Source organism: Nilaparvata lugens, chromosome 4 (genome assembly GCF_014356525.2).
Source record: "Nilaparvata lugens isolate BPH chromosome 4, ASM1435652v1, whole genome shotgun sequence".
Lineage (NCBI taxonomy): Eukaryota > Metazoa > Arthropoda > Insecta > Hemiptera > Delphacidae > Nilaparvata > Nilaparvata lugens.
Genome location: NC_052507.1, coordinates 25,813,642 through 25,831,306, shown reverse-complemented (window position 1 = coordinate 25,831,306; position 17,665 = coordinate 25,813,642). Strand labels below are relative to the sequence as shown.

The following is a 17,665-nucleotide window of genomic DNA, read 5'->3' as shown; positions in this document are numbered from 1 at the left end:
AACTCTCTGTCATCTAAGATACAAGTAGAATTACGTCAATAGTTCCACAGTCTAAACTTCTATACATTGTTATCTGGTCAGACGATAAAATGTTATTATTATAAATGAAGAATCATAATTTCCAATTATCTAGTCAATCAATCAATCAATCAATTTATTCAGCCTGAAGATACAAGGCTAAGTCACAAAGTATTCTGTAAGATTCCAATACCTAATGAATCATTCACGTCACAATAAATAATAGAATCAATAATAACAAATATTATTGAAATCAATATAGGAATACGTCATAATACATAATGAAATCAATAATAACAAACTATTCAAATCAATATGAACAATGATAGTTCACTCCTAATAAGGCTACAATATATAATTGACTATTTCATTCAATAGTATAATTGATAATTTATTCTACCTAATCCTGTTCTAAATTCTTCTGGAGGGTAGAATGAATTTTTAACTAGCCATTTTCTTAAGGATGTAAGGAATATAGGAGGGGAAAGGTTACGGAAGGAGGCGGTAGAAGGTTGGAAAATTTAATCCCCACTACTGGAAAACTTGAAAGAGATTTACTGAGTCTGCACCTTGGTACATGAAGATCCTACTAGTCGGATAGTTATGAATGTCACCGACAACCGGCCAATTTATCTTCCCTCAATTTTATTTCCTTCAAGCACTGATATACAAATTCATTGATTACTGTTAATATTGAATTCTTCATGGATGCGGATTACAAGGATCTAGATAATCTGCGTATAGTTGGGCCTTCTCAACCCTTCCGGTGATCAGCCCGCCTGAATATAAATTTACTGAACTGTAGTGTACTGTGATAAGTAAAATAATCTCACTTAGAATTCTCAATCCTCCATTCAGTCATTGAGGGTATTGTATATGGAAGTGTGTAACATATTTTACAACTGTAACTCAGTGTATTTTCTGAACCAAGTTCAATCCTTGAAAAGAAAAGCTAGATTATGCCAAAAAAGAAAACAAGGAAACCAACAAGTACAATAAATGAATGTCATTATAACCTGCGTCTTCTAGTTTGGGACCTCCACATCCCAATATGCTACAAAATATGTATTTGAATAAATGGTAATTGTTCTATTTTCCAAATATTCATGAAGATGGAAAATAAATATGTGATATAATTATGGAGCACAACTGCTTCAGAAGTTGGATGAGTCGCCCACCTAACACAGATATAGTGATAAATTAGTTACCCAGACCTGAAACCGTCTGGTCTGTTTGAACTGGATAATATGGTGGCGGCGTGAATAATATCGGGGTACCGTGAAGTGCTCCCTGCGGTTTCAGATGGATTGATAAAATACTTGGAGCATGCGCAGTGGGTGAAACGATGTTTCGAAAGAAGCTGGAGATGTTGTGGGTGGGCGACAACACCGTGCGATGGAATGCGTTTAATAATCGGTTCTCTCTCACGTTTGGCGTCGGCATCGGCCGTCGACGGTTGACCGCTGATTAACGAACCTTCGTTTAGCACTTTGGCGTGCCAACAGTTGGCCGCTATTTGTCAGATCCCAGAACGCCTCATATGACGTCATCAACAATCTTCAATCGAAGTTTAGTTTGTAAAAATACTTGAGGAAATATCTTGTTTGTCTGAAATCTCTAGCGATTATCACACTTTCATCAATAGCGTTCAGAGTTTCCAATGAAGCTCATATAAGTTAGGAGAAAGTGATGTGGATTTTTCAATATAGGATATGTCGAAATCACAAAAAATTAGCCATTCATGTCAATTCTCTCATTACTGTCGGGTGCAATGCAATTTACAAGAGGCTTCTTTTTAATAACAAGTTTATGCTCTTGATCAACGTCATTAGGCTAAGGCTACGCGTACGTTAAAGAGGCGAATCACTTTCCTGTTGTTCATCAAACTCATATTCATATTCCTCGAATTATCCCACCAAAATGTTTTATGGAAGTCTGATATCTTCTGATTTTGTTGCCAATACGGCTACAATACATGTAAATAGCTAATAAATATTTGAACATATCGCATATTGCTCAACTACACTTTTATCAGTTACAGCTTTGTTAATATTATTCTACGATATTACTCTTTAGGTTATTCTTAACATAGATAAAAGCTCAACAATAGTGTTTGATTTGGAATCAAAATTGGATGATATATCATTGAAAAGGCAGGATATTTATGTTGTAATGATTGATTGAATATATTATACTGAGTTGATAGACATTTTGAAAATCCAAAATAGCATATATAGCCTTAACCTTTTTATCAGATACTCATGTAAATCAATTTGACATAAAATGAAAGTCGCGTTGAGGCGTAAGTTGAGTTTGATGGTGACATTGAATAATGAGCGAATCAACAAGATACTATTTTGAATGATTGTAGGTATAATGGAGTCGTCTACTTGAGTGCTACTCATTATGAGAGATATAAACACTTTTCTTATTGAACGAATATTCTGGTCAGCTTGAAGCTTTTTTACTGGTTCCAAGAGATACAGACTAGATATAAAAGTTCTTTCAGACATACTTCCATGAATAGAGTAGGTTCAACCGATTTTGGTCAGCTTTTTGAATAGTTATCTGGAGAACAAGTCGTTAAATTAACAGGCACCGATATAAAGACATTTGAGCTGTCAAACAGCGTATACCTAGCTTGAAGTTCTAACTAACGGTCGAAACGTGTAATGCGTTTAAAAGAAGGAAAGTAATCAGTAGTTTATGTTGGAGACGCTTTCCTCATAGAGATCATGTATTGGACACCAACACTCATGCTCAGCCTCTGACACACCAACTTGAAATGCGCGTCTACACGCGCGCTGGCGCGTACAACAGATAAGAAGAGATTCTGGAGAGAAGACCAGTCGGTTCTCTCTAATTGAGCTGTAGCTCAGAAGACAGAGAGCCACCAATTCCATGTTCCTTCTCTGTTCAACTGGTATGGTCAAGTCTCGAGATTACCATCATCGGAAGAACGCCCGGCCCAGGGCAGCCAAAACAAATTAATATTCCAACACAACAGAACGTAATGACTGACTTGAACCGCTGGATGATTATCTACCACCTTCCATTACCGACTTCACCTCTTATTTATTATACTGCAGCGGCAGACAGCCTTACATGACAGTAGAGTAGTTTTACACTGATTCAAAAAATTCAGCCAACCTTCAATATTTGCAAATCCTATCTTGTACATTATTCAAAACCTTAAGAAAAGAGGCTTGAAAACTTACTAGCATGTCTCAAAAATCGATTTGACTGTTTTATGAAATGAAAACACACAGAGGTTTTCAGTTCTACATTATGACATGGTACATATTTCTTTCTGATTGGAGAAATATTTATTTTGTGTTATTATACCATCATAGATTGATTCAACAATATCACTAGGGGCTCTTTCGAATTTGCAAGTTTGAGCCTGCATGAGACAAAATTGTCTCATTGGTCAGGCATTTAGATTTTTTGAAGCTGCATCATGGACTTCAAACTGAACCGAAATTAATCACTCAATTTGCCGGCCAGGATACGTTGGTCAGCTAAGGCGTTGCACCCTTGAGTCGGCTAGTGCTACCTGGTCCCCGAATCCCGCCGAATCCCATCGAATATGCATGGATCTCATAAATTACCCTCGTACTTTCCATTACCCACGCACAAGCAGAAGAGCTCATACGAGCATTATCCGCAATAAAAAAATTGAAACTTCAAACTGTGGATACGAACAGAACGGTCAGTTCGATGCTTAGCTTTCAGTTTAGGTAGCCCTCACGATTGATACAAGCACATTGTAGAGCATGGACGTGTACAAGTTGTGAAGTATAGGAGTGAACAGATCGGTTGAGTCTTGATAGCGTTTCAGCAAGATGACATTCAAATATTTGTATCATTGCCAGCTGATTGGTGGCATCGATTGAAACTGGAAGCTGAAGCTCATCTGTTCGCAACTTGAAAGTACTAAACTGAGTAAGTGCAGTCACGGAGTAAAGAACACTCATGTATTGTTATGTATTCTGTGGTGCAATCCACCAAACTTGATTATTTACTCGTTGATCGCGAAGTTAACCAGCGAAGGTGACACGGAATGCAATACAGACAAGTGATTTGAGCAAGAATACACACACAGAGCTTATTATCTCAAAAAAGTGTGATTTCTATTTCAGTTTAAGTGAATTCTGAGTAACCTCTAACCTAGAGAGCTCGGTACAAATATGTACCTTTACATATAAATTATTCTTGAGTTACTGTTCCAGATAATTTGTCCCGTTCACTGCAAGTGCTCTTAATCGTGATTGCACTTTCCTGTTCTACATAAACTCCTGTGCAGTCGATAATTTTCTATTCTAGTCAGTTTTTCACTCATGTAAGAGGGCAATTTGTGAATTAAAATATGTCTACATTGTAGGCATAAGGATGATGGAACGATTATGCTGAAGAGTGCACCCGAGGTTTAAAAGAGTGCAATGTACACTGCCTGCACTGGACTTGGAGCAGCTAGCAGCATCCGGTGCTAGTTGATGAAGATGTGCTTGCTGTCAGACAGCCGAAAGTGGGTCTGGGCGGTTATAAACAACAATTGGGAAATGATTACAGCCTGCGTACCAAGAACACGGACATGTAATGAAGAGTAACCACCGGCTCTGTTCAAGATGGATGGCAACACTGGACTGACGCCTCCAGCCTCCAGCCACCTCCATTCAACCACCTGCTCTTCACTTCTAGTGCCAGAGCCAACCATAACACATACATCGGAAAAGAAAGGAAAGTACCAGAACATCCTCCTCTTCTTCTTCAAGATCAATCATCGAGATGACCTTTTCACCGTTAGCTGGGCTTCGGCGAGATTGATGGATATCAGTGCTGTACTACATGTCCCAAATAACATAGTTTTTGTGATGTGACCTTTATCGGGTGATGCTTCCCTAATAGTTTATGTTTCAACTAAAGGGAGGGTTTCTCTTAACTATAGACTGAAGCACGAAATTATAGCTCATTAACAAAATAATTTTTATGATACAAAAAATGTATGAAGAAGCATATTTATAAAGTTTATCAAGTAGAATAAATATTGATGTATCAAAATCAAGAAATTTATGATCAATGAATTACAAGGATGAAAGTTGTTTCGATACTATATATATTTGAAAATAGCATGATGACTGGATTACCAAATTTTTATTTGCAGTAAATTATATTCTATAAGACTATAACATGAATCTCTGACGAGATTCCCTCAATTTAAAAAAAAATGTTATTTGTGACATAGAGTTTTGTTTTGATATGATATTCAATGATCACCCAGGTTAAATCGCTTAGTTTTACTTTCCTTGCCCTATTACCATAGGTAAGGAAAGTATTGCTTTCCAAAAAAATTTAAGGTACCCTAATTTCATGTTTTCTATACTTTTCAAGGTCCCCTGAGTCCAAAAAAGTGGTTTTTGGGTATTGGTATGTATGTGTGTGTGTGTATGAGTGTATGTGCGTCTGTGTACACGATATCTCATCTCCCAATTAACGGAATGACTTGAAATTTGGAACTTAAGGTCCTTCCCCTAAAAGGATCCGACACAAACAATTTTGAACAAATCCAATTCAAGATGGCGGCTAAAATGGCGAAAATGTTGTCAAAAACATGGTTTTTCGCGATTTTCTCGAAAACGGCTCAAACGATTTTGATTAAATTTATACCTAAGATATTCATTGATAAGCTCTATCAACTGCCACAAGTCCCATATCTGTAAAAATTTCAGGAGCTCCACCCCATCAATGCAAAGTGTGATTTTGGATTCCCAATTATCAGGCTTCAGATACAATTTAAACAAAAGTGGAAAAGATTGAGCATAAAAATATCTACAATTAATGTTCAGTGACATTTCCACCTAGAATTGAAAATAAGTTCGAAATTCGAGAAAATGTGTTTATTCAATAATGCAAACTTTTCTATTAAATCATTCACTATGAAGAGATAGCAGACTTCGTGTGTCTCCAGCGCTATTGTCCTGTCACCAGCTGGCAGATTTTTGAATAGTAGACTTGAGATGCGCGTGTACACACACCAGCGTCAGGTGATCAATTTTTTCATAACGGCAAGGAAAGTTGTGTGAGTGCGCAACACCTGATTTTTTGAGTTGTTTTAGAGCTACCAAATCACCAATTTAGGAGAAAATTGAGTCAATTTTTGAGAATCTTTGTCTGAGAAAATTGATTATTGCTGAATTAATTACAATCATTGTTCTGGATCAAACGCTTCTCAGTTGATAAATAGTATTTTTCTACATTACTATCATAAATCGCCAAGTACAACTTGTACGACTCAACTGGATAACTTGTCCTGGTAAATACTTGAAATAATCCCTACCCTTCAATGTGAAAAATGGAATGTTTTGTATATCATATTTCCTATGTAATTTAATAGTTCATGTTTGAGCAGGCATCAAACTTCTTTTACAATGTTTGATATCAGGTCGAGCATGACTGAGTACTCACTTAAACGCTCACTAAATAAACATAATTCTACGACGATTGTTAAACTAGATGTCTGCATTGTTACCTGTCGAGTGCTATTATTGCGACTGAGATAAGAAGTTAATTGAGACTTGAACTGTAATAAGCAGGGTGAATGGGTAACCAGAACTGCAAGTACACCGCTGATTCATAACGTGAGGGCTGGTCATTGCATGTGGGAAATGAATTTCTTTTTTCAACAAGACACAGAGGTAGAAGCGTGTTTTATAGCAAACAAAGAGCAGGCAGATAGCGGGATCTGATTTTGAAAGTCACGTCAACGACAAATAAATGTAAATCGGGGTTAACTCTCTTTGCAAGGCTCGGATTATTCTTTTGTTGGAGTTTATCCTGGGAAATAATAGAAGTACTTCTGGCAACGAGGTTCGAAAATTAGCGATCTTGTTGACGTCTTTGCGATCGGATAAATAAATTGGCATTTTTGAGAGCTAATGGCTGCTAATCAGATCACGATTAAGTTGACGTGCTTCACGAAGATGGAGTTCTCAGCTCCCTCTCCGCTCGCTCGACCGACAAATATTGACCCTTACGACTTCCGCTTCCGGTCAACTCAAACCTCAATTTGCATATAATCTCTTCATATATGTAAAAAATCTAGAAAACTCGGAAAGTATTTGAATCACATGAAACCTAGTTTCTCACAAATCGTTGCTGTTTGAGTAGTGAGTGAGTTGCTTTGCGGTTTGAATCAGAAATCATCATTAATTTATAATTATATTTACAGTTTGCACGTTCTACTTACCAGATTGTCCCTACTTTGGAATATAAAAAGTATCCTAAAGTTTCTTATAATGGTATTTGGAAAATCGTTATAATTATATTTGGAAATCACTTCACTTGTGTGGGCTACTTTATTAAAAACAATAAAAACATGGAGTACCCTTTCATTTCTAATGTAAATGAATTCTAATGTATAATATTTCGAACTCAACTCAGTAAATAGGCAACTTCTTCTTTATAGAAACACTATCATCTCACTTGAGGAACCTATGATTCAACATTATGTTTGTATACTGTGAACATAACTCCAAATATAGAAACTATTGGAAAAAATATAAAAACATGAAGTACCACTTTATTTAAAACATTTCAAACAACTTGTTTCGGCCTTTGGTCATTTTCAAGTTTACTTGAAAGTAAGTCATTTTCAAGTTTACAGCTCAAGTAAACATGAAAATGAAACTAGTTGGCCGAAAATAATTGTTCGAAATGTTTTAAATAAATGGTACTTTATGTTTTTATTTTTTTTCAATAGTTTCTATATTTGGTGTTATGTTCACAGTATACACACATGATGTTGAATCATAGGTCCCTCAAGTGAGATCATAGTGTTTCTATAAAGAAGAAGTTGCTTATTTACTGAGTTTAGTTCGAAATATTATACATTAGAATGTTTGCTACACTAACACCGAAAACAATAGTGGATGACTTGTAGGCTACAATATTCTGTAACAAGAACAATGTCAGTTCCAAAATTAATAATTTATTCAACCTCGAGTTCTTCTGTATTTCCAATACTCATCAATTTGAAAGAAAAATCGATCAACCTTCTAGGATAATTTGCTCATATTTATTTTGATTTCAACATGGATCCTCAATAATAATAGGTGAAGCGAGTTTATGGAATACACTATAATATCAACATTTCAAAGTTTGAATTTTATTGGTGTTGACGCATAATTAGTATTGTTCAAAATTCAATAAAAAAAAAACAATACCACTTAAACTCTGAATGAAGTAATTTCATTAGAAGCAATGTCTTTGAGAAATGCAAAACTCCTCAAAAGAGGAGATAACGCAATCATAGATGAGAAGATTGATTTGATTGCAACTACACAACTTGTGCACTTCATGTTCGATGTTCAATGCAACGTATCTGTGTCTGTGGTGTTATGATGAGGAACGTCATACATCGTGAATGTGTGTCAGAATAACGATGCACTTTTTTGTTCGCTTCCTTCATGCGGCTGTCGCAGTTGCTTGCATGGAGTCCTGTCGCCTGAACGGATGAGAGTTATTTCTCAAATTTCTTTCTATTCCTTGAGAACGCGCGCTTTTTCTCGGAGAGAAGAATTTTAACGAAAGGCCAGTTTCTCCTGGCGAGCTCAGGCGACGGTCTTTTTTTGTATTGTTCTCTAGCAAAAGATCGTGGAAAGACAGTCGGCCTTCTTCCGTAAGCGGCGAAATGTCTTGCCAATTAACGATGATGCCTCGCCATGTCGCTGGTAAAACACACAACACACAACCAGTGACTCAACTACTTGAAACCGCCGGTGACCAGAAGTCAGTCTGATCTGCTTTCCTCATCAACCAAATGCCATCTGCTCAGAAACCTGATTTTGTTAAAAGCAAAAAATATTCGCGTCGAATAAGAGGAATAGATATCCAATCAACTCTTCAAACGAGATATATGATATGTATTCTTTTTTCTGGAAGTTTCCAAAAAAGGCGTGAGGAGCCTTCATTAGCGGAAACCATTTGAGTTTTTTGATGAAGTAGTGATCTCTTACTGGGGAATGTGATTACGTATTTCTTCACGGAATTTGAAATTTGATATTATTTGTAATTGATTTCTGTTAATATTATTTATGGGATCGTATATGAAGAATATGAAATGTAACATTCTATACTCCCTAATTGTAAATAGAATGTTTGACAGAGTGTTGAAAAATAAAATTACAAACGACTGATAAATGAGAGAAAAAAATGTGATTTTGATAGGACTACCGTATCAATAATTAATTTCAATAGAAACTCGTTCAAATTTTATATTCATGTCTGACGGAATTAAATGAATGAAACAAAACGTTTCGATATTATTTATCAATAACAATCCATTTTCTGTACTATCCACACGAGTCAATTAGTGGAGTTAATTAGTATCATTTAATTCATTGTTATAATTTAAATTGCAGGGTTTCTCTCACCCTCCAGAGATTAGACTCCAGTTCAAGCTCACGTTTATCGCAAGATACACTCATATAAGTATGTCATTGTCTTTCTAACAACGGAAGATTTGAATGAGTGAGCAATATATAATATCAATAAACAATGTATCTCTATCTCTGTTCCTTATCGCAAGTATTGTTTCACAAATATCATTCATATTATACATGGTCTGGTATCATTGATTGTAATACAAAACATATTCATATCATTCGTGTTTTACTACAATTGCTCTGTAAAGGATTCACATTATATAGCTCCAAAATCATAGTAATTCCAGAGCTAACGTGAGGTAGAAAAAGATGATAGCACTCTCGAGATAGAGCGTACTGGAAGAGCTCCACTGACACATACAGATATGAAGCACCGTCATGCATATTTTATTATCGATAAGCTCTAGACGGAGAAAAGGAATGTGAATTTGGGAATTCCGATTTACGAGGAACGCTGGGCTGAATTGAGTTATTCTATCGATTCCAGTTATAAATATATAACGTAATATACTAAACATAAATATCCTAAACATAAATATAAAACCTTGGTGGCTCTCTCTGGGAAAGTACGTGTGAGAGAATTTCAAACCCCATAAATTGTTGCTGTTTTGTCGCGTCAATGAGGTAAATAACATTCTTCGAAAGAAAAGATCTCCGAGGAACTTTGTTTACCACAAATTTATGTTTATTAAGATGACTCACTTGTATAAATGAAAAATAATAAACTTGGATTTGCGAGATTCCACATAAGGCTGTGATTTGTGAATCCTTGATAATGCACCATTATAAATAACACTTCTACAGTAATTATAATCACAAAAAACTGCATGATGTATAATTCAACTCGACCTGGATTCAAATATTTTGTAGGCATCACTCAAGAATAGTGTATAGCCAAGAATAGTCTAAATACCATTCTTGGGCATGACCGCCATATCGCCTTCACTCTATGAAAGAAAATTTAATTGGATAGAAAATAGAATGTAGCCTACCTTGAGAATTGGAAACATGAAAATTCCAACTCATCCTGATCAGAATTATCATAAATTTATGAATTCGAAATAAAGTGTACCTTAATGATAACGTGACTGATTCAATACATTCTGCGATTCAGCTAGTGTAGTGAGATCTGTATTAGCTTCACATCGAGAATGAAATATTTACCTTAAATCGCATGCCTGGAAGTCTCAACACACTTCTTTCAACTTCTTAAGACTTACTCAGCTTTTATCTCGCAATTTTAAGTAGAGAATGTCCCCACCTACTTCCGTTATCACGAATTTTAAACAGGTCAAATTCTTTTCAAAACATCCACGATTGACTCTTATAAGAATGTGGAAGTCAATGATTCACTTTCTTTTCCAGTTGAGTAATGTAGGAAAAATAGAAACATCTTATATTTGATGAACAAAAGAGGAGTAACTATGTCGGGAGATAAGAATCTTCATCATGCAGTATCAGAGTTCATAAAAATATCACAAGTATTGCAGTGTTTGATAGGCCTATCTGTGAATAAATTTCTACGACCGTTTATATTTAGAGGTATGTAGTATCCTTCATTCACATATTCACAAAACCTTCCAAACATCCAGCAACTATAGAATAACATAAAAATGTTTAGTTTTTATTGTATGTAAATCTTTAATACATATCTTTCAACAAGGCTAATGATAGGTTGACACTTCCTCACATTCTACATCATAATTACCTACAAATTTCCAGTCAATCCTTTCTTGTAGCAGATTATAAAATAAAAGCAGTGCTATAGGAGGAATAGCAGGCTGTAAGCCAGCTGACACCCATTAGCTGTGAAGAATGGGCTCTCGGTTTATATGTAACCTCTACTCACGCACCTAAGCTCGTATATCAGTGTGATATTCTAATTATTCAATTCAAAAACATCATGCCCTTAATAGCTTCACGGCGGCTAGTGTACCATCTCTCCATATAATAAATTAAAAATGATATTTATTATCTAGACTCCATTCAGATTTATCGCTGTAGACCGCTGGAAAACTGGAGAGATTCTCCATAATTCCAGAATAATATTCTGAATCTTTATAAAAAGTTTAACTATTGATGCTCATAAGAAATCTTCGCATCAAATGATTCTCATCATTGATGAGATCCTTCATCATCTTGAGATATGAGGCATATGCAATGTAAAAGAAGTATGAGATCTGAGACACATGAGAAATATGGCTATTTTATGTTTGAAGTATTTTACTTGAGGAAGAAATCAGTATGATGTGCTCAATCTATTCAGCTTTTTCCTAATACTAGTAATTACTAATAACCCAAACTCAGTTATTGTTTTGATTAATCACTTATCGCTATGATTAATCATTTGAAAACGACAGGTTCTATCCGAAATCGCAATGGTAACTTGGTTGAATGGAAAATTGTAGAATGCGCTTCCACATTGATGTTCTATTTACTGCTTTCATACAGTACTGTATTAATATACAAAGAGTTTGCTTGGAAGATGCCTGAGTTATGCTTTTTATCAGATTTGTGAGAGGTGATTGACAGAAAATATTGAAATTTGGTATACAAGTTGAACTAAAGTGTACAAATGTATTGAGAGTACTGTACTTGGAATGACACCAAAGATACTTACCTCCTAAATCGGCGATTTCCCAGCGTTTTCTACGTTTCCCCACTTTCTGAAAACAAATAAACAGAACACGTTTAGATCTATTTGAACAAAAGTTCTACAGAGGCTCAGCTACAGTCTGGAGAGATTGCGTGGAGGGAGCTTAAAGATTCTGCCGAAGGGTTTTCAGGAATGACTGAGCATGGAAATCTAAACTAGATAGGCCTAAACAAGTTCTGTTTGGGTTATGGCGGTGCTACTTTTGAGAGTTCCTTTTCTAAAGTCTTTCAATGCATTCTTCTGGATTTTCCGAAAACTTGAAAATGTGAATTATTTGAATGAATGTTTTGTAAGTTTTGTACATTATTTGTTTCAAAGAACTATACTGGAATACGATAATGGTATGTATAATGAAAATAGACTGACATTCTTTCAACCCTAAGTCACATGGTTAATTATCAAGCTACCTAGAATAGAAATTTATTCTAATAGTACATTGGTTAATATCAACTTTTTCGAGAACAGATGGATGGGAAATGCTCATAATTATATCATAATATCGGGGGACCGAACTTTGCTCTGGAGTGTAAAAGCATAGACAATTTGAAATTGAAATTTATTCACAACACTGACATGTTTTACAATATTTTTACAATGCAATTATTATAAAGAAACAGTATCATGATGAAAAAAAAGAAAATAACTTCAGTAGCTTAACAGCTGTGGTTGAAGCTCTACACTATTGTTATTGTACATAATAATATGAACGAGACAGTCACTTGATTTTGATAACTAAAAAGAAAGAATAAGTCTTTATCAATTTCACACAAACAGAAATAGAGCAATAGTGAAAAACAAAAAAGGGATAATAATAAAACAAATATAATTTCCTGAAGTACTTAAACATCTATACTGTAAATATATAACATAAAAAGAATACATAAAAAATGAATGAACCTGTCACCAGTCAAATTTTTAACAATTGAGTCCAAAAACAGTCAAATTGAGCACCAGTAAAGTGACAAATAAAGGCAAAAGTTAAATTGCACATATTATTTATATGAGTCCCACCTGAGATGAGCATCTTTCAGAATCCCTAGATATTTTACTTGCTCTTCTTTATGGATCTCTTGACAAGGACAAAAGTCTGTAAGACTGATTATTACAGTCAACTCTGTGTATTTTAATGCTTTCCAATGCCTGGGGTTGTGTTGCGGCAGTAGGTGAAAAAGTCATGAAGACGCTTTTGTCAGTATTTTAAGTTATCAGGTGTTCATTAAGCCATGATTTTGCTACCTTCAGACCACTCTCCGCTACTTGTTTCACCTCTTCCCAAGAATGGCCAGTTAAAGTTAAAGTGGTATCATCAGCAAATGATATAATATTACAATGATCAATATCCAGTTTGAGCAGGTCATTTATATAGATATGAAATAGAATCGGAGAAAGAACTGTTCCCTGTGACAAGCCATATTCTGTGAGTTTTTTATTACTTGTAACGTTATTAAGAGTTAGCAGTTGATGACGATCTGATAGGTAGCTGTTGAACAATGTAAATGGTGAGCCTCTAATTCCTAGGTGTTCCATCTTTTCCAGAGTCTAGACTGCGATACAGTATCAAAGGCTTGTGCCAAGTCTAAAAAAGTAGTTAAGGTTTTTTCTATTATTAAAATTATCTTTTATTATCTCGAGTAACTGAGTTATAGCATCTGCTGTCAATTTTTTAGTTAAAACCCATACGGATTTCTATTTATAATATTAAATTTGTCCAAGTAGCTTACAAGTCTTTTTTAATTATTTTTCCATAACTTTAGCCAAATTATCTATCAAGCTTATTGGGCGATAGTTTAAAGGATTTTTTGGATCACCTGTGGCCACTTAAAATTGTTTTGGAAAATTACCCATGAGAGAGCATTTATTTATGATAATTCTAAGAGGATTCAAGATGTGAGTAGCCACTCTTTCCAGGCATACTGGACTCAAATGATCAGCTCCAGGAGAAGAATTACTTCTCAGAGACATTATTGTATCCAATATTTCATCATTATCCGTCTCAGCCAAATAAAAGGAACTATGTAAAGGGATTATCGAATCAATATGAGTTCGTGCACTAGGATTTTCATTTATTATTTTATCTGCATACAATTGACCTACATTCGAAAAATGATGGTTTAAAACTTCTGCGTCTATGCTGGGTATTTTTTAAAACTTTTTTAGCATTTAACAGGTCATTAATACATTCCCATGTTTTTTTAGAGTTTCCTCTACATTGACACAATTTATTATTGTAGTAGTCATATTTTGTTTTCCTTAAGAGGTTATTTGAAAGGTTTCTATAATTTGCGTATTGATATTTAAGAACGAAGTTTAAAGGTTGTTTTTTCAGCGCTCGATACATTGTATCTTATTGATTTAATGAGTCCAGTCGTTATCCAGGGCTTGAGTGGTTTAAGTCTATTTGCTACTGTTTTTATCTGAGTCGCCCTATCTATCTCTTTGATTAATGTTTCTGACAGAGATATCAACCGCATCATCGATATTTGATTGAAGCTGCGAGTATAAGTCAGTCCAGTTATGGTTCTTAAGATTCCTTGTTAATTCAATGAAATTTGTAGATTTTTTCAAATTCACACCTGGATTTGTTTCTTTTCTATTCTCGTCAAGACAGAGATTAGATTATACATGTTAAGTAGTGGTCGGTAATACTTGTTTTCATTATCGACAAGATAATGTATTTATGACTAGAATATGTTTTTTTGTAAAAGAATATTATCAATGCATGAATTTGATTCGTTTGACTCACGAGTGGGTTTGTTGATGAAAGATTTGAATCCATTCGATAAAAGAATATCGAAATAATCACTTACAGTGTTCGTGTTTTGGTTTTTATCAAGATTTATATCACCAGTAATTATTATATTCTGGCAAATTGTATGATTCAAAAAAGCAATACAATCCCTGAGACTATCTAGGAAAATCTGCAAGTTTGAAGAGGGAGATCGGTAAATAGCAACAATAGTGGAACTTATATTTGTGTCGTGTATTATTATACTCAACATTAAAGAATTTGACTCAAGTATATCGAAAATTATCGTCTCTACTTTAAGAATATTTTTAGTAGAAATGCAAATCCCATCAAATCGATTAAGTTTACGTGGTGCATTATGACTTGAATAACCACTCAAATAATAATTCTGGGCACTATTTACAATCAGGTCTCACTGAGAGCAATTATATCAAAGTTTGTCTCACAGTTCTGCAGAATATAAGCTAGTCATCAAAATTCCTATTCATACTCCTTATATTCATGGGACAAAATAATGTTTAAAAAATTCTCACATGCTTCATCTGTATGATTCTGTGGATTGAAAGTAAGGATATCATCCACCTCAATTGTGTTGTTGGACTCACTTGCTAATTTCATCTTCGAAACTATTTATCAGATCATTCATCATAGTAATAATGGAAAGAAAAGTTTAAATAATGAAATGAATATATAATGCTTAAAGTAGACCAAAGACACTCTCTTTTAGTGCAATATGAAAGTACACTTGGGATGACCAAGAGACTGAAAATTGAATAATTTTCAACATAATGACAAAATATAAACATGAAAGGATGAAGATTGATTACAAGGAAATGAATCACCGTATAAGTAGATTTCAAAAACTTTGGCACTTTGCAGTGACAGTACTGCAAAATCGAATTTCAAAAAGTATAATATAAGGGTAGTCGTTAGTATTTCCTGGTAAAAGGCACTACTATAGAACAAGAAAGTCACAATTTTTCAAGATCACTCAATGAAGAAATTTTCACACATGGTTTGCCCTGCTCTTTCCTCATGAAGATCCTCTCCTTGTCCACCCATAGATGCGTGTAGTTCTTACTCTTATCTGCGTCCCTGGCAGCAGCGTATATCTTTCTCCTTCCTGGACTGAGACTCTCATTGATGTAGACCGGAGCCGGGGGTTTCTATTGGAAACCGAGGTCCTGAGTGGACAAGTTCCGCTTAATCTTCCTTTTTCCTATTACTGCAAATTGTCCTCTCTTCTGACAAACTTCACAATAATTCCTGCGTGGCGTTTCTCGTCTTTCTGCTTCCCCAGTCGATGACACAATCCTATCAATCCTATCTCGCGAGACGTTAACGTCGAGCGCGAAACACACCCTTCTAACCGCCTCATATACATCCTCGTTTGCAGCCTCAGGTACTCCATGAATTTCCAACGAGTTGGAGCGTGAGTACTGCTCTACATCCTCTAGCCTTACCTCGAGATCACGAACTTCTCGTTTGAGTTTAGCGTTTTCCCTTTTCAAATTCTCAATCAATCTGAGACACTCATTTAGTTTTATTTGTCTGATTTGTAATAGAGCTTGTTTGATCATCTATTTTACTGTTAACGAATTCAAATGAATTATTGAAGTCCTTCTCCATCCGATCCCTATCCCGCTCTGCCTCGTCCAGCATAAAGATTATCTGCGATAGGGTAGGGTTGCCGTCTTCAGCTGCAGACACGGCTTTCATGCCCTGTATCCTCAGCTTGGAGCATGGAGGACATCTCCATAAATTTCCTTCGGCAATGACAAAATCCACATCCACTCTCGTCATGTTGACACAATTAATTGGCAACGTTTTTTGCAATCATTGCAAGCAATATTGCTCCTTGTTGCTGTTATCGGAGCCTGACACACCGTGCATACCGACTTATCACCAATACTTTAAAGCTCTCAACTCAAAAAACAACAGGAATAAAGGATTTTTTTGGCCTATCCCTCTCTTCGAATAAATCACAATAACAATGAAAAAACGTAAGAGGATGGTAAGGAAAAATAGATTTGCGTCAAGAGGGCTATCGTGACGACTTGTGAAAAGGAAGCCCCTGAGATGGGAATACAATTTATAAAGAAGGAAACATGTGTAATGGTCCCATTACAAGGTAGTTGATTTATTTAAAGTTCCCGCTGAAGCCATCTGGTTTTTCTCCCTTTTAACTCATTGTGGGAAATTTTCTTTAAATTTGTTGCCAGTCTGCCTTGCCGACTGCTTTGGCAGACAGAATAGCTAGCGTCTGTTTTTTGGCTTGGGTGTTGTATTCTAACGAATGTAGCTATTTTGTGTTGTTAAAGAACAGTTTTTCTTTCTTTTAGCATTTAAATTTTTGGCATTTCAACATGCTTAACTCATTTACCAAATTATCCCGGTCACCTAGCTATTAATTTATGTCTCATTTGAGTAAATGCTCGTCTTTGCTAACGTTTGACTTTTGTACAAGCCAAGCTAACCAAACGCGTCTGTTACTTGTTTATTAAATCCGCAAAAGGTATGTACTAGCATAAGTATTTAATTATTATTTGTAATAATTATACCAAAATGGGAACATTGATTTCCATAGACTCAAAACTAGTAGTAATAAGACAAATATAAGGTTGCATCTTCAATGTACGACAGGTTAGATTGTAAGTTTGCTGGTTAGATCGTGTAATTAAGTGATCCTATGGATTCTCTGGACGAGAATAACAAATTTTACTACTAGAATAGGAAGTCAGGATGCAGAAATATTACTTTGTTTTCTGTTAAACGTTATTTCTTTTAAACATCGATAATTAC

General features: G+C 35.2%; 1 protein-coding gene across 1 annotated transcript in view; it reads right to left on the bottom strand.

Moving 5' to 3' along the window:
• The window catches only part of LOC120350827, a 76,266-nt gene extending 59,600 nt beyond the window's left edge, over positions 1-16,666 (bottom strand). The window contains exons 1-2 of the mRNA XM_039425719.1: positions 16,514-16,666; positions 12,082-12,127 (exon numbers count right to left, since the gene is read on the bottom strand). Of these exons, the coding sequence (XP_039281653.1) occupies positions 12,082-12,127; positions 16,514-16,666 (199 nt within the window). The remainder of the gene's footprint in view (positions 1-12,081; positions 12,128-16,513) is intronic.
• Positions 16,667-17,665: the final 999 nt, after the last annotated feature.